Source organism: Somniosus microcephalus, chromosome 10 (assembly GCF_052327205.1).
Source record: "Somniosus microcephalus isolate GS21.2 chromosome 10, FLI_Smic_1.0, whole genome shotgun sequence".
Taxonomy (NCBI): Eukaryota; Metazoa; Chordata; class Chondrichthyes; order Squaliformes; family Somniosidae; genus Somniosus; species Somniosus microcephalus.
This window is the reverse complement of record NC_140996.1, coordinates 186392501-186415123: the sequence shown is the minus strand read 5'-3', so window position 1 is coordinate 186415123 and position 22623 is coordinate 186392501. Positions and strand designations below refer to the sequence as shown.

General features: G+C 45.4%; 1 protein-coding gene across 6 annotated transcripts in view; it reads right to left on the bottom strand.

The window, feature by feature from the left end:
• LOC147111928 (protein furry homolog) overlaps positions 1 to 22623 on the bottom strand; it is a 486257-nt gene that overhangs the window by 206869 nt on the left and 256765 nt on the right. For all 6 annotated transcript variants that reach the window (XM_085999325.1, XM_085999321.1, XM_085999322.1 and 3 more), the window contains exons 24-27: positions 20721 to 20778; positions 17052 to 17143; positions 14673 to 14845; positions 11133 to 11293 (exon numbers count right to left, since the gene is read on the bottom strand). In XM_085999325.1, coding sequence (XP_085855451.1) covers positions 11133 to 11293; positions 14673 to 14845; positions 17052 to 17143; positions 20721 to 20778 — 484 coding nt within the window. The remainder of the gene's footprint in view (positions 1 to 11132; positions 11294 to 14672; positions 14846 to 17051; positions 17144 to 20720; positions 20779 to 22623) is intronic.

Genomic DNA, 22623 nt, shown 5'->3' with positions numbered 1-22623 from the left:
GTTACGGTACATCTCACTATTGGGGAAGTCCAATATCCTGGCAAAGCCAGGTGTGCTCTCCTCCTGCTTCAAGTTCCCTCTTCTAGCGTACAGAGCCTCTGTGACTTCCTGAGTACAGTGATGGACGACAAACTGCGGGATGGTTGCTATGTCACCTGCTCCAGCCTGGAAGTATCCATTGGCAAAAAAATTTAGAGCCAAGGTCACCTTGAAGGCCACAGGCAGGTCCGTCCTCGCCCTGCTCTGAGGCTGCAGGTCTGGTTCCAAGAGGTGGCAGAGTTCTGTGACCACCTCCTTGATGAAGCGAAGTCACCGAACACATGGCTCCTGGCTTAAGTGCAGGCAGGAGAAGTGCTCCTTGAAGACCGTCTGCTGAGAGCCCTCCTCCTCCTCCCTCAGCGAGCGGCTTGTCTTCTTTGTTGCCTCTGCTCCATCTCGTCACACTGCAGCACAAGGGGGACTGCAACTAGAGCTCCCATGACTGGGAGAAAGTGGTATAGTCAGAGGCCTCCCAGTAGCAGCCAACACCTTCGCAACACCTTCCCAATGTCCAGCAGCACTCCCTGCATGCTTTGCCAACTTTAAAATTCTCTTCCAGCAACCCAGTATTCTTACAAACACTGCAAGAGCCATTACATATCATTACGCAACTAATCTGCAAATTGGATGTATCCCTTTAAGCAGAACTGGTTGGGGGGGGCCCTCGTGCAGCCGAATGCACGTTCAGCTGTGTGTGTTTAGGAGAGGGTGTTGAATGGAACAGTGAGGTTGAAATTGGCAGGTCATGCGTCAAATCAGTGTTATACACTGACTGACGTCACGATCTGTCTACTCTGCATACTGCTGGTGCATGTATGTACCGCCCGTGCTATCACCCTTACCAAGATGGAGTTCAGCGCGGACCACACCAGAACTGGCCGGAAATGAGGCGGACACCATTTTTCATTCAAAACCAGCCCTGAAATCTGAAAATGTCTAATACTTGTTGTACATAGTGGCACTATTGATCCCAATCTGCGCTCACCAATGGAATGTAATATTAGTTTTAGCCCATCCATATTGTTGAATAGCGATGGCCAATAGAGAAAATTATCCAGCCACATCTTAGCATCTAAACCCCTAATGCAGGATGGAAGTTGCAAATACTGGTATTAGAAAGCCTTATCAAACACTAACATATCTATTGGTGCTGAGCAATACATTATCAGGAAGCATGTTTACAATAAAGAATGGAGATAATGGGCTCTCTGGCAAAGTGATCAGCAAAAGAAGGCAACAAAGCTAATCAGGATATGCTTGCCACCAAATGCTATAAGGATCCACCTACTAATCTCATCTGATTGCTAATCTGATTGGATTAACTAATCTAATAGGCCGGAATTTTTACCTGCGAGGCGAGTCAGATGTGGGGGGGAGGCGGCGTAGCTGGTTGGCCTCATGCAGCACTCGGCAGCACGCTGTCCACCTTGTCTTTAACTGAATTGGATCAATTGAGTTAGGCCTGCGGGTTTCCCGGCCAATTAAATGGAGCAGGTCTGATGACGTCATCGATGACTCGCCTTGAGCTCAGATACTTAAAGGGGCCTTTCACACATCACACTTGAAGGTTGTTGGAGGAGGATCAGAGCTCTTTGGCAGAGGTTTGGTTGTTCAGAAACTAAAGATTTTCCATCTGAGACTTGAGGGAAGCATGCATTCCCAGTGGCAGAAGGCAGCACCCAGATTCTCTGACTCCTCCCTGGAAGTCCTGCTCCAGGGAGTTCGAGCGTGCAGGGACATCCTGTTCCCAGGGGATGGGCGCAAGAGACCTTCCAATGATACCAAGAGGACATGGTTGGAGATCACAGAGGAGGTCAACAGCGGGGATGTAGTCAGGCGGTCCTGGATCCAGTTTCGCAAAAGATTTAATGATCTCATGAGGTCAGGAAAGTTAAGTGCAATGCCACATTCAACTACATCCTGATGTGTGTGTCACCCCAACCCTTCACTCTGCCTTCCCAAACCTACTCCTGCATGTCAATCCTCACACCAACCTACCTTGCAAGGTGCACCTATCCCTCACTCTCTATGCACCTATTCACATCCCCATCTGACTAACCACCACTGACACTCCCCCTGATCCTAATGCAATCATAGGAAGTAACGTCACAGAAGGAGGCTGTAAAGTCTGTGGGTTGTTTAGTTAATTAATACACAGACTCCAAGAGTAACTTAAAACAGGACTTTACTATTCGAAGGTCAGGGCGAATCTGCCCAATAACTCCTGGCACAACACTTATATACTGGTGTGGTCACCGTCGGTATTACCGTATACAGAAGCCAAACAAAGTAGTGCCACACCTAAAATAGTTCTCTTAAAGGTGAACGGTTACATACAATAGTTCTCTTAAAGGTAGACGGGTACATACACTACAATCCTCCCTTTTTAGCTTACAACATACTTATTCCCCATTAACATAACATATAATCAACTTCATGTAAAACAATTCACAGATATAGTCTCTGCGGGAAACAGTTCACAGATTCAGTCTCTGCGGGAACAGTTCACAGATTCAGTCTCTGGTCTTGGCTCGGTCCGAACAACATCTCTGTGGTGTAGCCGGTTCACATTTCTAGCGTGACTCATCCAATAGTCTTTCCCTTGGCTTAACAGCTTGAACTTCCGTCCTGCTGAACCAGCAGTGCTGACTTTTACAAACAGCTGGACTGCCTTGGTAATTTTTCCTACTTTCCAACTGATTTGGCCCCCTTCGTGGGGCCCACGTGCATGATCTGATAGAAGTGATAATGATTTAGATGGTTATTGTCTTCTGCTTCGTCTTTTTCTTTTCTGCTTCTTGGAGACTCTCGGGGCTCCCTTATCCGCTGCCAGCTGTAGCGCCACCATCTCCCTATGTTCCTTAGACTTTAAGTGCTTCATCCTGATTTCTGCACTTTGGGAGTTTTCATCACAAGCTGGGCAGACCAAGTCATCGTAATATTCCGTGTCACTCAACAGGTCATGGTAATATTCGGTGTCGTCCTGAGCTAGTCTAGCGAGAGGGCCTGCTACTTCTTCCGTACCCAACTGGACGTTAGCCGACTGTTGTTCCCTCCCCAGACATCTTTCCTGAAGAGACTTCTTCATGCGTTCATAGTCATCCCGCTCTTCCTGGGTTTCCTGCAAATCCTTCACTAATGACTTCGTTTGTGATTTCAATACTTCCCCTTCCCTCGGGGATTGATTGATCAGGCTATTCAATCCTTCTACTGGAGCAGCTGTTTCAACATTCTGCTGTTCACATTGACGTGATTCAGCGTACTTTTGGCATCCCTGTAAAATCTGTGTTGCAACCTCAGCTATTTCCATAACTTTTGAGAGCTCCGAACTCCTTCCCTTTGAAGATTGAAGCTCGTGTTCAGATTGTTCCCATTGTAGAGTCTTGTCCTTCAGCATATGAAGGAGTTGGCTGACCGTTAACTCTTCCACGGGAACACTGTGGGTCAGAGTCTTCTCCATTTCATCCACCTTTTCCTCCAATGCTTTCACCTTCTTTTCCTCTTGTACTTTGGCTTCCAGCGCTCGGAGAAGTTGCGCCTTGATGCTCTCTAGCTCATGTTCAGAGGCCATTCTTACAGTCTCTGTGTTTCTTACAGTTCCCTTTTCTTCCACTGAACGGATTCCCAGTTGAATCTGTTCTTCAAGTTGTTGAATCTCGGTCATTGCCGCCCCATATTTGTCTTGGGTTTCCTTTAATATTTTTATGAGTTCTTGTACATCTTGTCTTTCATGTTCTGCCATGTCTTTCACCTCTAATTTCTCATCTATGGATGGAACTTCTACCGATGAGTCTGTCTTGGCCTTGAGCTCATCAAGAATTTCCTGCAGCCTTTGGACTTCTTGCTCATGTTCAACCTTCAGTTGCTCATATGCTTCCACTGAAACTAGCTTTTCGGAGGTTGCCGAGTTAACCCCTTCCAGAATTGTAGCCTGGGCCTGTTCATACTGTTCTTTCAACTTCTCACACTCTGCTTGTAAGGAGTCGTAGAGAAGAACTGGAATAAAATCCTGGCTTCCTGAAGATTCCTCTTCATTTGCTTCTTCCTGCAAATATTCTAACTCCTGAACAGCATAAGGGAGATGTGATCGGTAATTGGTCACGATGGCTCTATGGTCGCTCTCTGCTTGAGCTAGCTGCTTCTGTTGTCTTTCCAGATTCTCCCATTCGGTGTCATAGAACTTTTTCATTGTTTTCATCTCTTGTACGAGACAGTAACTCAATTGTTCTAATTGTTGTCGTAATTTGAAATAAGTTTGAGTCCGAGCTCGGTGTTCTTCCGTCATGGATATGTCTGTAACTTGAACAGGCTCAGAATTTTCTGTCCAACTAGGTTGTCGTTGTTCGGTGGAGTTCTGCTCTGAAACTTTGTTCTTCTCTGGAGCATAAGCCTTTATGCATGCCTTCGTTTTTCCAACCTTCGTTGGCAAGTCCATTTCAGCCTTGTCTTTCATATTTGGGTTGGTCTTATCGTCATCCGTTTCAGAATCTGAGCTGATTGTCTGCACCGAGTCCTCACTCGTTATGGCTTTTAGATAGTGCCATTCCATGTCTATTTTCTTGATCCACTCCCGTCCTAGAAGTGGTGGTCCTCCCTCATGTAGTACGTATAAGTTCATTCTTGGGTGTTCTTTACCCCTATCTCTCACTTTGACTCTTATCTTTCCCATGGGGTATACTTTGTGCCCCGTGTATGTCTGCAATACGAACTTGGTATCTCTTAAGGGTATATGTGAGAATAGCCGATGGTAATCCTTTCGATTTATGACTGATAGAGCTGATCCAGTGTCCAACTCCATTTTCACTTGGATTCCAGCTATTTTTAGCATGACCCAGATAGTTTGTAGGTCAGCTTCCTTACTCACATTGTGAATTCTCAGACTACCCAGCTCCTGGCCGTTTGGGTCTGAGTCTGAATTCTGTTCGTCTGAACTCTTCTCAGCCACCTTGTGTACCTTGTTGTACTTTTCCTGTGATGGCTTCCTTTGGTTGTTGGTCCTTTGGTTGTTGGTCTTCTTCCCTGACCGGCATACCTTAGCTATGTGACCCAGTTTGCCACATTTCCTACATTCCTGGTTCTTAAACCAGCATTGGTTCTGGTCGTGTGTTGTCTTCCCACAACGATAGCATTTTGTTGTTGTCGAGGTAATTTGATCCACACTTAGTGCTGCTGTCTTTAGCTGCATTTCCGCAGTTCCCTTCGCTGCGGCTTCGTGCGATGCTGCAATAAGGACAGCCCTGTCAAGTGTAAGGTCGTTCTCTTCGAGTAGTCGCTTTTGCGTTCCTTCCTTTGCCAACCCGCACACGAACTTGTCTCGCAATGCCTTTGTCAGATTCCCTCCAAACTGGCAGTATTTCGCTAGTCTACGCAGTTCGACCAAGTATTCTGCGTTGCTTTCGTCTTTCCGTTGCGTTCTCGCATAGAATTTGAATCGTTCCGCCAACATCAACGGTGTGGGGTTCAAGTGATCCTTCAGAACAGCCACAATATCATCGAAAGTCTGATCCGCCGGTTTAGCTGGTGATAGTAGATGCTTCAAGAGCCCGTATGTCTTCGCGCCCATCGAGTTTAGCAAGGTTATAGCTTTGTCATCTTCTTCTATTTTATTGGCCTCACAATAGATCTCGATGCGTTCCACGTACGTGGCCCAGTCTTCTACCTCGGCATTAAAATCGTTGATGTTACCACGCTTAGGCATCTTCCTCTCTTTCTGATAACACCCCAAATTATTTCTTTAACTTATTTTTTTTTTTCTAAGATGGCGGTTTTCCCGCGAAAATGGCGGTTTCCCGCGCTTATCTTCTCTCCCCGCCCACTTCAATGGCGGTTTCCCGCTTCTGTCTTCTTCCCCGCCTAATGGCGGCTTCCCGCGTTTCTTCCCTAGCGGGAGGGGTACACTTTCCCCCACAGGCGACGGCCGCTGGCTTTCAGATTCACAGCCTGCGCGTCAGCTTCAGTGCTTTCCCTTTTCTCGGCAAGGCAACCGGCGCTGGGTACCCCCCGTTGACGGCGAACAGGTTCAGCCGCTGGGCTGGCTCTCGCTCAGTTCCCCTTGCTCGGGCTCGGTCTCTCTCCCGCTCTCTCGGCTCTACCGGCGCTGGGTACACCCCGTTGACGGAGAACAGTTTCAGCCGCTGGACTGGCTCTCGCGCAGTCTCCCTTGGTCGGCTCTGCCTCTCCCGCTCGCTCGGCTCTACCGGCGCTGGGTACACCCCGTTGACGGAGAACAGTTTCAGCTGCTGGACTGGCTCTCGCGCAGTCTCCCTTGGTCGGCTCTGCCTCTCCCGCTCGCTCGGCTCCCAAACGCCTCTCCCAGCCGTCTCGCAGTCCGGTGCTTCCCTCCCCGGCTGCGGCTGAGTTTTTATATCTTCCCGCGCCTACGCTCCCGGTCGCAGCGCTTCGTGGCTTCGGTCGCTGCCCGGCCTTTTTCGCCGGTCGCGGTCTAGCTGTCTCACGACGCCGTTGCGTCCCCAGCCTGTCTGTACCGCGGCTTCCTTGCTCCACGCTGCCCCAGTCTCAGCGCCTCTGGGCCCGACTTCTGTCCGGCTCCTTTCCCCCTCGACCGTGGTCGAGTGCACCGCCCTTATCCTTCGGTTATTCTTTTTACTTTTCCCTTACTCACAGTCACCGTGGCCGCCTTGCTTCTCGTGCTGATCGGCTCACTCCTCACTGTGGCAGAAGGGGCAGTCAGTGCCTGTTGCTGATGGAAGTCTTTGTCTCTGAATTCTTCCTCCTTTCCAGCTCTGCAGACTCGAGTTTTCTCCCAGCAGAATGACGAGGGTGGTTGCCTCTTCTCGACGCTCGTTAACTGCTTCGGAATTATTGTTGCCGCAGGGTACGATCGGACTCGTCGCCACTGTAAAGTCTGTGGGTTGTTTAGTTAATTAATACACAGACTCCAAGAGTAACTTAAAACAGGACTTTACTATTCGAAGGTCAGGGCGAATCTGCCCAATAACTCCTGGCACAACACTTATATACTGGTGTGGTCACCGTCGGTATTACCGTATACAGGAGCCAAACAAAGTAGTGCCACACCTAAAATAGTTCTCTTAAAGGTGAACGGTTACATACAATAGTTCTCTTAAAGGTAGACGGGTACATACACTACAGAGGCCATTTGGCAATTTCATGCCACTCCCTCATTGTCACCCTCTACAGATATAGCCCATCCATTCCTTACACTCATTCCATCACTCTCACTCAAAGTTCTCTTCTTTCCCTCCTTGCTGAGGAGAACCCAGAACAACAGGGAGAGGCAACGGACCAGAGGTGGCCCTCCAGTTTACACCAACTTGACTCCAGCAGAGGAGGAGGTGCTGCAAATCACTACAGTTGCAAAGCTGCTGGTGGTGGGAGAGAGAGAGAGGTGGACCTCCCAGCAGCCTAGTGACAGAATTAAATATCATACAGCCATGTGGCATACAACAGTCACTCATGGTGACTTGATACCAGCAGCCAGTGAAATGTCATCATGTGCATAATGGTAACGTTGTGCATTCTTATCATTACATTTCTAATTCATGTCTTTACACTCCCACAGGTCATCAAGTGCCCCCCCACCGTCCAGCTGGAGAAGGAAGATGACTCATCAGAGGAAGCTCCACTCTCTGAGGGTGCACCGTCACCAGGCCCATGCGCATCTAGCATCAGCGCAGATATGCGCACCTCGGTGAGTCGAGCGAGTCATAGAGTAGTGTTGTCATCTGATGTCTCACAGATCACAAGTGAGAAACAGCAGATGGTGGAGACACAGAGAGCTCCCAACTAAGCTAAGCTACATGCAGATGCTGAACCTCGGGGGCCGTCAACAAAGAGGGTGATCTTGGAGGAGCAGCAACAAACGTGTGAGGCTCCGGCAGCTTTTGCAGCCGCGATGTGTGCGTCTGTACAGAGAATGGAGGAGTCCATCTCCAACATGAGCACCACCATCTCGCAGGTGATGGTGACGATGACGATGTGCTGTTCCATGGAAAGGATGGCCACCTGCATGGAGCAACAAATGCGCCAGTCGAACGAGAACATACTTGCTGTGATCAACAGACTGCAGACTCTCATTGACCTCATCTCAAGGAGGGATCCCAACATAGACTTAGGCGTTCATCGCCCCACTGATATGCAGCAAGCCCATGAGAGGGGTAATGGTGAGAGGGGACATGGAAGTGGGGGCTCTGCTCAAAGAACTCCCACTTCTCCCCCATTGCCTCCCCCTCAGTCAGAGCTCCACATGCTGCCTCGGATCTCGATGGCCGAGTCTGCCGCTGCACAGTTTTTGGCAGGGCCCGCACAGGCCCTAAAACCCAGAGGACGTCGCCAAAAGTGTCAAAACAATCTCGGCAGGGAAGTGAGCAGCCTGCCTCTACCTCTGCTGAAGCCACAGGGGTTGCACCTCGTAGAAGCACGCGGAAAAGAAAAAAGACACAATCGTAGATGCACATGGGTGTTTGTCAAAATGTTAGTGTTAAGTTTCAGTTCTATTTATAACGCTCATAAATGTATTTCTTTGCATTACTTTCCCGTCTTGCCCATTTTTGCCTGCTACCTGGGAAGTGGCTTTGTCACTTGGAGTGAATGGTGAGACATTACTTAACCTCAAGCAATGGTGACTTGGGCGACAGGAATGGCTTAGTCATTGTAGGACTGCTTTGTGGTGTTGTTGGTGGTGGGGTGGGGGCGTCGGTGGAATTGGTACAGCATCTGGAAGCCATATGGGTGCACTGATCAAGTTAAGTAAATCGGGCCATTATGGGGCCATTATGAGGCCATCCTGGGCAGCAATGTGCGCCGCAGCTGGTGCCATCTCCACCTCAGGTTCCTCTTCCAAAGAGGCTGTGCGCTCTGTGCCTTGCTCCTCCTGCAGCTCCAATCCTCGCTCCTGCGCTATGTTGTGCAGTGCGCAGCATACGACGATGATTCTGGAGACCCTGGCTGGTGCGTATTGAAGCACTCCTCCAGATCTGTCAAGGCATCGGAAGCGCATCTTCAGCGTGCCGATTGCTTGCTCTGTGACACATCTGGTGGACATATGGCTGTCATTATAGCGCTCCTCGGCCTCACTGCTTGGCCTCCTCAACAGTGTCATCAACCACATCTTCAGTGGATAGCTCTTGTCTCCAAGCAACCAGCCAGTAAGTCTGTTTGGAGGTGCGAAGAGTTGAGGAAGGTTGACTGGCGCAGCCTGAAAGAGTCATTACAGCTGCATGGGAATCTGGCACACACATACATGATTATCTTATTATGGTTGCAGATGAGCTGCACATTGAGGGAGTGGAAGCCCTTGCGGTTCACAAACACTCCTGGGTGATGTGGGGATGCCTTGATGGGAATGTGTGCAGTCAATGACGCCCTGCACCTGTGGGAAGCCAGCCAGATCTGCAAAGCTGAGCGCCCGCTCAGTGACACTGGCTTCATCGGTGACAAAGTTTACATAATTGGCTGACTTGTGAAACATGGCATCAGTCACCTGGGTGATGCATCTGTGGGTGGCCGACCGAGATCCTGCAAATGTCTGGTGCAGATCCCTGGAAGGAGCCTGAGGCAAAGAAGTTGAGGGCGGTGGTAACTTTGACAGCCACTGGTAAGGCGTGTCCACCAGGTCCTCTCAGCAGTAGGTCTTGTTCCAGCAAGCTACAAATGTATGTGACAACCTGGCGCGATAGCCTGAGCCTCCTAAAGCACTGTTGCTCCATCATGTCCATGGAGCTCATCCTCTGCCTGTGTTGGGGTTATCGCCTCTAGCGCGGTGCACCCGTACTGATCCGCACTCTCCTGTGGAGCATCAGGTTGGTGAGGAGAAGGCTGCTGGTGTTGTTGCTGCTGGTGTGGTTGCTGCTGCTGCTGGTGTGGCTGGTGCTGGTGCTCATTTTGGTCCTATTCTGAGGTCCAAAGTGAGCCAGCATAAGCGGCACCCATGCTGATCTAATAGATGCCAGGTAAAGTAGAGATCAGAGGTACAATCCTCCAATGTACTGAGAGTGACTAACAATGTGGTGAGAGTGGCTTCCGAGGTTGCAGAAATCACCTGCAAACTCCTGAAAGCTAAATCTCTGCACAAAATGGTATCAGCCAGAGCCTTTCCATTAGGCAAGGAAGCAGGTGTAAGGTGTGTGTATTTATGTGCTTTTTCTAGCTGTCACTTAATGAACTCGCACAATGGCCACTGAGCTTCCGCCTCCCCTTCACAGGCAAGGTTACCGAGGTGCGTGAATCCCGTGCACAACAAGTTAAAGTCCAAACCTGATGTTAAAAAGGCAGTTAAGGGTCTGTAAACAAGCAGTTAACAACCTCAATGAGGTCGCCCACCTCTCTCGAGCGGGTCCGTGGCGCGCCTTGAAACGCGCCCCAGTGAAAGGTGGAAGTCAACGGGATGACGCCAGGTTCCCGACGCGCTGTCAATTTCAGCGCTTTTAACCACCGACCCGCTCCCAAACCCGCACACAATGTAAAAATTCCAGCCATAGTATTTGACACTATAAAAGGATACCTCCAGTCCCATAGCTAGTTTGGTGCCAGAACCTTTTTGGATGCATGTTTTAATAGTTCTCTTCCAATCATTATAAATAAAAAAAACACACAATTAACAGTTTATACATTTCAAAATTAAACCATAAAAATGGGGGAGTTGGAGTGGTGGAAGCAATCTCAGCCATCGGCAGAAATTATGGTCATGATCAACACAAGGAAATTAGAGACTTACCGATGTTTGAGACAATGTGGTATATTTTTTTTCCACTAATGCTAGCAAAAAAGCTCAGCATGAGTTTATGTTGGGGAAAACAATAGTTTTTGCTAACATCAGTGAACAGAGGAAAATATACCCAAATGGGCGTTTATTTTACTTACATTTAAACGTGGACATCTTTAAACGTTTTTCTTAAATTTTAACTCAAATTAAAAGCTAGTAAAAGTTATTGTGCAAATATAAAACTACTTTAGAAAATGTCTTGCACGAGGAAGAAAAACAAGTTTGCAAAATGTTATTCAAAGAATAGAACAATTTTAGTTAATCTTTTAAAAATCTCTCTGGATATAAAAAGCTCACTAAATTATTAAGAAAATGTAATGTGGAATCAATCAGACAAGGGAAAACATACCTTTAATGCACAGTACTGGTATCTTGTAATTTGGTGGTTTCGGTCACTATAACGATCCAGAGGAGTAAACATGACACTAAATGGCCCTGCCCACTGGCTGAACAAGATGAAGAGATGATGACGCAAACTCTGTTGTGGGAATAGGAATCTGCGGTGGTGTACTACAGAGAAAAAAAATTATTAATCTCTACTGATTGAAGAGAAGTCACATGACAGAATTGCTGGAGTCGCTAAATAATAGGTAATTTCAGTGTCATCAGTTATATGCTTCAGATGACAAATAAGATATTTTAAAATGCAACATTCTCATGTTAGAGTATATTGCTTTCATATTTAAGCCTACATAATATTGCTATGGTATGCATTATTCCTGGCACAAATGATTTATGGTTATCTATGTTCTGCTGCTGTGCTTTTAAACTGTACCAATTAAAGTAGCTAAAATAAATATATTTTGTCAACATGATGAAGGCCAAGAGGTAAAAGCTTTTTTAAAGTTTCAGATGATGATAGATTGGATCATAGCCTATTAATGTAATGCAAATTGTATTTTGAAAGTTAGAATACTCACCGTTATCACACTGCAAAAGGAATACTAATACTCATGGTTTGGGAAACATTTAAACAAGAAGCTTAATTTTGATGAGAATTAAAAGATACTCATAGAATTGTTATAGTTAACTGAAAATGTTCATTAGGATATTTTAAATAGAATTTAGTTTATGGCATTTATTTTTTCCTGTATTCAGTGTTTATTTTCAGTCCATTTTTGTGTTCACAGAATTTAATGTTTTCTTTTAGCATTTTGTTTCTTTTTCCATTACAAAAAACAAGTAAAATGAGCCTTTTAAAATGTCTTACCAACCTTCTCTGTGGAGAACGTAGACATTCATGTTGGTCCAAAGAAAGGGCCCAATGCAAAAATGGCAGTCAAGAGCAGCTCTAAAAAGCAGATGCATATGCTGCTTTGTTGATGTTTTAACAAAAAGCCAATTTTAGAATTCTGCATTCAGTGGGGTTTTATTAGATTCTAATGGTTAAACCCAAAAACTGCAACTTCTAGTCAAAATGATTAAACTTTGGAGAAGGCAAAACAGAATGATAAAAATATAACAAAACAGCATGCTGATGTGGGGGTAAAACATGTTTAAGAAATGGATAAGGCTATATTGATGTTCTAGGATAAGGAATGTTAGCACACTCTGTAAAGGATTAGTGCTAAGTAAAATTTAAATGTACTTTAGCAACAATGTTGTATGACAAAGTAACTTGCACTTTACACAGAGGAAATAAATTATAATTGAAAATCTGGGGCGGCACTATGTAAACAACCAAACTAATGGCCATGAGCATAAAGGTTTGATTAGAGGAAGCCATCCATCTATTTTTGGTGGTCGTTCAAAAATGTACTCATGTCATTGAGTGCAAACTACTATGCAAGATCAGAGCACACACACAATTCTATTGAAATGAAACTGAAACTGACAAGCTGATGAGAAGAATTCATGTACTTAGAGTGGTGAAAATCTTTTAGTTTAAATTTTTTTGACATGACATATGCGCTGCAGCTTAATGAACAGGAAATGCAGTGAGCAGCCCACTTCCAAAAATTCAGCGCTTGATCAGAGAGATTACTTAAAAAATTTAGTGAGTTATTTCTATTCTAATTTTCTTCCCTTACTGCTCTTCTGAAAGAGGAGGAACCTTGGCCAAGGAACACTACAAACAAATAATAGTTCCCCCACTGTTGCCTGGCTGATGTTGGCTAACTCAGCACACATCAGGAATCAAATCTGGGACTTTCCAGATTCTGTATGCCTCAGTACCATGTCAGACAGTGTGATTTTTTTAAAGGGCATTATTAATAGGAATGAAGGAGCAAGCCGAGACTCAAATATTTAGCCTGGCTTGGTTCAGCCACCCCATTGGGTGAACATGACCTCACATGAAGGTAGCTAGTAGTTTAGTTTAGTACAACATATGAAGCTAGAAATTACTGTCAGTGATATAAGTGGATGAATGCTTAATGTATTTACAAGACATTCCTCTCGGCATTTTAAACCAAGTATTAACCCATTTATTTAAAAATAATGAAGGGGATTGACAGAATGCATTTTCCTCTAGCAGAAGAATGCAGAACAATGAGACACAATCTTAAAATTCAAGAGAAGATGGTTAAAAGCTAAATCAAAGATAAATGTCTCCACACAAAGTTTTGTGAGAATGTGGAACGCACTGCCCTAGAAGGCCTTAAATTCAAAATCAACGGAGGTGTTTAAAAGGAAATAGAAAAAGCAGGAATTAAAAAGATAAAGCTATCATGGCTAACTAAAATGGCAGAGCAGACTCAATGGGCCAAATGTTCTACTCCTGCATTCATGTTACTAAAATAAAGTAGTGGACTGAGGAATGTCATATAATTGCATTAAGTGTTCATCAACCACTATTATCTCCAACACTATTCTTTATCCTACAATTGTGTGAAGGAGGTCACAACTGTCTGCAATGGCCTTCACACAAATGTAACTGGGACCTAGAGAAAAGTCCAAATAGGATTGGAATTGAACATTATGCTTGTACAGTTGGTCTTTTTGGGCAAAAAAATCTGAATATTTCCAGAATTATAGCCATCTGTGCACAATAGTGGTTACTTACTAACATTCATTAACTCAAAATAACAAGTCAGGACTAGCTCAATTACTTTCACCCCAGTTCCTTACACACATAAAACACAATCCAAGTGACCTTGGACTTTAAACTCCATTTGAGTTAATTCTCATTCTTAGGAAGTGATATGTTAGTGTTCACAGGTTTAAGTGTGTATAATTAGATGGACTAGGTCATAATACATTTCCTTTTGCTTATAGCAATGGTAGAAAATTAATAATACAGCACATTAGTACTTCATCAAAACAAAATTACATTTATGGACCAAATCAACATTTATGGCATCATAAGGTAATATATAAAATATTCCCATTCTATTTACTATTTGGAGAACTTCAAAAATAAATTATACTTAAATGAATTATACCTATGTACAAACCTTAAATAAAATGTATTACATTTCCATTCAGTTTTGTTAAATCCTGTTTATAAGGATCTTACAGTCATATTTAGTGTTTAGGGATGGCTACATTTAAAAATGAGGGGTAATTTTCTAACTTTGGAATGCTGGTGGGAAGCCCAACCTGCAGGGAATTCACATTGGAAATTTGGGTTCATGTTGTTTATAATTTTCTAACCATCTGGATTAACGATTAGAAAATGGTGCGCAGGAAGGTCCCAAATTTCTGCTACGTGCTCCCAGCAGCTGAGGATCCCTGCCAGAAACGTGAAGTCAGAAAATTAGTCCTGTTGTGTTTTTTTTTTAAGTCTTTAAAACCTTTTTTGGTAAATACCATATAAAAAGGAGATGGGTGAGATTTAAATTTTACTTTTGGAAAAAATTTTCAGGACACAACTAGCCACACTGGGCTCAAGAAACCAACAATCATCCCTCAAAGTAGAAAAGGAACAGCACATGTAGAATGGCTTTACCTGGAACACACTGGATCAAATTGGCTACCATTGCACTAAAATGGGCTCGGATGTCTTTTAGAATTTCAACATCTTTGTCATTTTCTGCCTCCAACAGCATCCTGGTTAAATCGACATACTCTAAGAACAGGGCTCCCAGAGCCAAAGTATCCCGTTCTAAAGCTCCATTAGTACTAGCAAAGAGAAAGAAAACTAAGGTTTATTCAATGCAGTTGAAGACTAAAAGCCATTTATTTACAATAATTAATTTAAACACAATGGGGATAATTGGTTTAAAATGGTTAAGAATTGGTACAAATCTTGCTCAAATGGTAATATGCTAATGGCACTCAGTTTTCCAGGGTTAGCCCATTTGTACAATTATTCACAGCTCCAAGTGCAAATTTGGATCGGTGTAGTTGTGGTAGGAGCAGAAAACTGCGTGCAAGTGAAATTTAAAGGGTTTTGGAGAATTAAAGAGAAATTGCAGAACAGGGGCAAAACTTCTTGCAGCCTTTGGAAAAGTTCTAAAAGCATTTCAACCCATTGGCAGTCTTTGTAAAGACCAATGGGGGAAGGGCAAAGAAGTGACAGCAAACAATGAAGGGAAGGAAACCCAATATGTAGGTATGAGTCTGCAGACTAGTAATGGAGCACTTAGTACCTGACCACTTGTGAATGGTGATGAGTGGAGTGGTGTCGCATGAGATGGTTGTAAAGTGAGCAGGTCTGTTTGTCACTCAATGGCACCATTCCTATAGGTTAGCTTTGCAATATGCCTGGAAGGAGTTGGAGGCAGACCTGCAGTGTATTGACCAACACTTTCACTGCTGGTGCAGCCACATGCTCACTGTAGATTTCTTAGCAACATATGGCACAAGTCTGCATTTGGCTTTCTGAAAACCCAGAATCTATTATGACAGTTCCCCATGGTTATTGTTGTCAGGTAGGTGCAACAGTGCCTACATATATAATTAATTAATGGTATCTTGGCAGGGAGGAACAATGCGGAGTGTTGATTGCCCTGCCATGCCTTCTTTCATGCAGAACCAAGGAAAAGCATGACATACTGTGATTGGGGTGATTCCATGGAAGAATCAACTATTAGTTAGAGTGGCATTCACATATCTTAGTTGTGCCATCTGGTCTGCTGTCCCAGTTTCCTTTGGGAATGGAAGCCCTCGCATGCACTGATTCTCTGCCAAAGCATCTCTATCTGTACTGGTGGGTGGATATGGAACACTGTGGTGCAGCCTGACCAGTCGCACATCCCCCCAGTGGTTCCCCTTTTTCTCATTCAAAAAGCTGAGGCCGTGGATTTCCATTGGGGAACCTATTGGTGACACTACAGCAGTTGGAAGAACAAAAGGCAGCCGAGCATTTACCACAAGGACTCATGTCAGCCTAATTAGACGCAAGAAGGTATAAAGGAAACAACTGAGAAAATTGGTGCAGAGATCACCTTAAAACAGTTCATTTAATTTTCTTACTATTTCTTAAAATTAACTTCTGGTTGCAGCTGATTCCCTGTCGATCATGGAGAGCCACTGTATAGGAGTGTCATTACCATTTAGTACTGTACTGCCATAATGGTCAGAAAGATTGTGCAGGAGATGATCAGGTGTCATTTGAATATTTTAAGAAAGCTCTGCCTGAGCTTCCTGTGTCTCTCCCCAGACCTAAACATACATGTACAGTAGAAATGGAAGGAAGCCAGGCATTACAGATCTCGGCCTTTTTTCGGTCGATTACCTCCTGTGAACTGGCACACTTGGGGTATGACAGACCTGAAAATCATCTGTAAATTGCTTCTCAAATGTACAAAATACATACATGCAAATACTTTAATTTATTTTAAATAAGGAAGCTAACAAACTTTTAAAATGTTGGTGCTGTATTGCAATTTAACAGCGTTACATATAGTATAATCCCATGCTGTTTATCTTAAAAAGGAAAGAATACAAAGTTTAACTGTTGTTAAAATACATTTATAGGTCATTTCTGGAATGCAGGAAATCTTAAGACGAGGATAAGGCCATTTGGCCCAACAAGTCAGCTGCTTTTTGCTCTACATCTCTCAATTTTCTTTTTCGGCAGAAAATATCTGGTCGTCTTTTTAACTCACTTATGCTGTTTGCTTTGCTGTCCTTCCTTGGTAACTTATTCCTCTTTGTGTGAAATTGTTCTCCCTGAATTCCTTCTTTACTCCAGTAGTTTTTAAATAATTACCGAATTGTTTCCAGAGCTACAAAATAGATCTATGGGCCTGGTACAGCTTGTTGACTCTGTCTTGTATCTCAAGAATACCAACCCTGTATCTGATATTAAATACTGAATTACATGTTGTGCAGAAGAAAATGTTGTTAATCTTTTCTTTCAGCAATTTTATTGCAAACTTACTTGTCACTTATAACACCAGCATCGGCAAGAAGTTCAAATATCCTTAAAAGCTGCAGTCGTAATAAATCTCGACGCTCACGGCGCTTCTTGTTCTAAAGCAGAATACAGAAAACAGAAATCTACACAGACTGAATGGTAAAGTATGATTAGATTACATCCATGGAAAGTAACAGTAAATGCAGATCAAACTCTTGTAATTAAGTGGATTACTTAAAAACAAAAAGCATCTGAATTTCCTCTTTGAAATTGGCATAAAGATGCCACTTTCTGGAATTGGAGGTGGGGGGGGGGGGGTGGAGGGGGGTGTGGAATTTAGTCTGGGACCCAGTTGAGTGGGTGTCCTTCCTTTTTCCGCCTATTAAACTTTTTACCAGAAATAAGGGTGGTCACATATGGGTTGGGGTGGAGGGGGGAAAATTTAAATGATATATTGGCCTCAGGATGGGATATCAAATTTAAGATAAAAACAGAAAATGCTGGAAATACTCAGCAGGTCAGGCAGCATTTGTGGAGAGAGAAACAAAGTTAACGTTTCAGGTTGATGACCTTTCGCCAGTTCTGACGAAAGGTCATCGACCTGAAACGTTGGGCTGGATTTTGCTGCCGCTCAGAGCTCAGGTTTGGAGGCGGGTCCACTGTCAAATTAGCAAAGATTGACGGCGGGTCTCCCAGGTGTCAGGTCTGTCTGTGGAGGACTGACCTGACACCAAGCGGCGGGGAGACAATTGAGATCATTTAATGGCTTGTTAAGAGCCAATTTAATGGTATTTTGAGGCTTCCTTCTAATTTTACATGCTCCCCCATGGGTTACCCGCTGCTTGGGGAATACGCCAGCTCACCCTGGCGTGAGTTGAATCTGCTCTGATGTATCTGATAAGCTAACAGCTACAGAAGTGGTGTAAAGGATGCCATATTGCAGATGATCAGTTTCAGAGTGCAGAAACTATTGGTTACTGCATTTGAAAGACATATTGGGGTAAAAAAAGTTAGCGCTCCCGCGGCCAATTTTCCCAGGTAATGCCCCGAGAGGGAGGAGGGGCGCTACTGGAAGTGCCCTGCGTCCCTCTTGGGGCGCTGCGAGCCAATATCGCGCCGCGGTACTGCAGGCCTTCCTCCCCTTATTAAAGGGGAGGAGCCTGGCGCAGCGTGTCCCGGCGCCCAGTTGGACCACCAGGGATCCGCACTGCCGGCAAACGAGCCCTGCACTCAAGAGGAGTGCTGGGCTCATGAAGAGCAGCTGGCACCCCACGGGGCGGGGGGGGGGGGGGCTTCACGGGGGCCGGGGACAGCAACGGGGGTAGGCAGGCGGCTAGCAACAAAAATGGCCGCCTGCCACCTCCCTTTTAACTAGCGCCGCCCTGGCCGCAGGAAGGCTGCCCCTGACCCCGGCGGACATAACGTCTGGCGGTAAGTCGGGGGGCGCCACCCAATATTACAGCCGGGGCCCGGAGCGGGGCACTGCGCACGACGATGTCATCGCCGGAGGTGCAGCGCGGCGTGGCGCTAATGGTTAGCACTGCCGCTAATGGTTAGCGCTGCCGCTAACCTCCTGTTGAATTCTGTGGGAGGCGTTAGCGGCGCCATGCCCAGGCGCTAGTTGATTTACACCCCGTTAGTGCCCTCGGGCAAATCAACTGAATTTAGCCCCCATAGAGACTTCTTTAGCTTGCAAGTGTTTAGAGCCAACTGTATGTCCAGTGCCACCTCACTGGAACAACCTCTCTCACCACTGACATATCGCTTCTGTCATCTCACCTGCAGCTGGCATCTATTGCAGCAACCTCGATGCCCTAGAAACTATCCACGTTCAGCCCCAACACCAACATCACCAGGCACACCAGCAGCACCAACAACAACACCAACCTTCTCCGCCATCACCTGATGGTGCACAGGACACAGGGCATCAGCTCCTGACAACACTGCTGCCCAGGAGGCCAGCGATGGCATTACCATGGCCAGATTTACTTCACTTGACGCTGTAAACCCTGGCTGCCACATGATGCACCAGGTTGACACCATCCCACACCAGCACCGTGAAGCATCCCTTTAATGTCCAAGCCATTCCATGCACACTCATCACTATAGCGGGGTGGGGGGGGGGGGGGGGGAGTTATGTCTCAGCATTCACTGGAACTCAGTAAGACACATCTCAAAGTGTGCACAGATCTGTCCAATAAGAAGCAGTGTTGAAAATATAGATTTCACTACATGACAACACATTACCAGAAACTTCATATGGACATTGGCTAAACCTCTCACGTGCCTACCCTTGTGTGTTGTTAGTTGGTATGCTTGCAGCAGGATGAGGGTGAGTGTGAGGGATGGCTAGTGAGATGGGGAAGTGATAATGTAGATAGAGAGGGATGGGTGGAGGTGCAAGGTAAGTTGGTGTGAGTAAGGATGTGCAGGAGAAGGGTATGGAAGGCAGAGTGATGGGGATGTGTTGAGTGGCACAGCAGGGCGAGTTTGAGTGCGGCTTTGCAGTAACATTTCGTGATCCACTGAGATCATTGAAAGGTTGGATGCCACTGCAGCCAAGGACCCCTAACGATATTCCTACTTTTGCCCTCCTGTGCAATGTGCAACCAGGCTGTGTTGGTGTCCTGGGGAGGTCTCTTTCACCCTTGGAAGGGAAGAGAACCTCCCTGCATGCTGTGACTCTCTCCATAAGCATATGGAGTGAGTCATTCGAGAGCCTAGGTGCAATCGTCCACCTTTGTGCAATGCTGGTCAGTTTTTGCAGCACCTCAATGCTGTAAAACCCTTTAAGGGAACCGGCTGATGACGCATCATCAAATGACATCATCAGACTTGCTTCCTGTTAATTGGCTGGGAAGATCACAGGGCGGGCTTAACAAGGCCAATCAAGGGAAAATCCCTTTGACTGAGTGGCTACAGCCGGGAGCGGGACCGGAACCTGGCAAACAGCTATCCCGCCACCATCCCGACACCGCTGAGAAAATCTAGCCCATAAACTCTGTTTCTCTCTCTACAGATGCTACCTGACCTGCTGAGTATTTCCAGAATTTTCTGTTTTTATTTCCGATTTCCAGCATCCACAGCACAGTATTTTGCTTTTGTATAAAATTTAAGAGACTGGTTTCGGTAATGCAATCTATTACAGAGCAATTGATTACATTACCGAAATCAACAGAGAACCTTCAATTTGAAAAAAACATTCCTGGGATCTTTGGGACTCACTTCTGTTGCAACAAAGCACTGTAGCAATTTTCCTTTCCCTCACTTGGAGGTGAGTGCTCTTGCGGCATCATGAATGGCGCCAGTGCCTTCCGTGATATTTAAGTGCCTGATCCTGGGAAGTGCGTTAGGGTCAGGTGAGCATGGCTGCATGGAAGTCCAGCCCCACCTGCTCTTCTACCTGTAAAGCAGGACCTGAGGCTGAATTCCACCTAGCCATTATTTTCGCACATGACCCCAGCCCACTTCTCAGATTTTAGATTGACTAAGTTCAAAATTCTAAATAAACTTGTATTTACATGTTCTATATTTTTTTACCTATTTTATCATAAGTAATTATACAATATTGTTCAATCGGAACAAACATGAGTTGATAGCTTTTAGAACGCTCAAGAAAAAAAATAAGGTTTACCAGAAACTCAAATTCTTTCTCTATTAGTATGCCACGCAAGCAAAGTCTCAAAAACAAACCTCTGGTCGGCGTTCAAGAGCTTCCTTCATCAATGGATGCAACTCTTCAACTAACTCTCTGAATCAAAAAAGAGAAAAAAATATCATTAGTAACATTCAACAATAAGATATATAAGCCTAAAAAATTATTGTTGGTGATATTAGCGGATGAAGTCCATTATTTAAGCAGAGACAGCAACCTATTTAAAGTACATGGGTTAAAATAAATAGGTTAACACCTGTGTTTAAGCGGTAGACAAAAGAGTGTCATACAAAGGTGTTAAGCCTTTGTTTGTCAGTATCACCAACAGTAATTTCTAGGCTATAGTTTTCTAACACTAACAACAAACAGAAAAATATTTAATCTATGATAACTACAACAAAGAATTAACAATATAAAATAACTTACATACTTACTTTAACCTAATCTAATTTCTATAGCACAAAATATATTGTAATGTATATACCTTTAAGGGGGGAACTATCTTTTACAGCTCATGTATACTGCAGTACCGGCAGTGACCACACCTGTATATAGCACTGAGTAGTAATCTGTACAGATCAGTTCCAGTGTGAGCCACGTTGAGTAAACACCTGTTGTACCGTTCTCCTGCAGTCTGTGTCTTATTATACACGGACACAACATTGGCGACAAGGCAAGTTCGAACCTACCTGCAAGTCTGCATCACCTCCCGGGGATTCGTTCCTGGAGATCAGTGGATTGGAGGTCAAGGCCAGAGACTCGGGCGTCGACCACGGGCAACCGCCCAGTCATCCAGCAGAGACTCAAGAATTGCGGGGGAGGCTGTCGAGAGCCAGGCTTGGCTTTCCAGTCGAGGTGGTCCAGCGAAATGGGCTGGCAACAGGTAGTGCGCAGACCCTTCCCGGACAGCGGCACAGCAAAGGGCCGAGCAGCGTCGACGGGGAAGAGAGAGAGAGGGCAGAGCGCACAGGGCGCAGCCGGTGTTCAGGGGCCGAGCAGCGTCGAAAAGAGGGAGAGAGAGACGCGCAGAAACCCGCGAAGCGCCGCCATTGCCACGAGGACCGCCGAGAGCGGCATTGGCAGCAGCGCAGGAGAAGCGCGCGAAACCTACAGGGCGCTTCCATTGCCACGAGAACTGCCGGGAGCGGGGTTGGCAGCAGTGGGGGAGGAAGGAAAGCGTGGGAGACGCCATTTTAAACCACACCCAAAATGTCGAAGAGTGGCAGTATCACCGCATTTGTCAATGAAGTCGAAGATTGGACTACATATGTCGAACGAATAGAGGTATACTGCAAGGCAAATGAGGTGTCAGATGACAAGAAAGCGTCGGTATTGTTAAATTTAATGGGTGCAAAGACGTATGGTTTATTACAAAATCTAGTAACCCCAACGAAGCCAATGGAAAAGAGGTTTGAAGACATAGTAACGATACTACAGGAACATTTAAACCCCACACCGCTGCTGATAGCAGAAAGATTCAAGTTTCACAAACGGAACCAGCATAAGGATGAAAGCAATGCTGATTATTTAACAGAACTGCGCAAACTATCGAAACACTGCCAGTTTGGAGCGGGACTGGCAGATACCTTAAGGGACAAGTTTGTGTGTGGGCTTCAAAGTGAAGGAACCCAGAAACGGCTTTTATCTGAAAAGGACCTTACGCTGGAAAAGGCTTTCAGCATTGCGGTATCATATGAAGCAGCAGCACGGGGCGCTGCAGAGATACAACAGAGACCGCAAGAATATGGCACAAACGAAATGTCATATGGAACAGAGAAGTGCTATCGCTGCGGCAGAACAACACACGACCAGAATGATTACTGGTTCAAAGTCAAAGTGTGCAGACAGTGTGGAAAAGTAGGACACATAGCACGAGTCTGCAGGTCGGGAAAGAAAACCAGCAATAAGAAACCTACCAAAGGAAAGTACAAGAAGGTACAT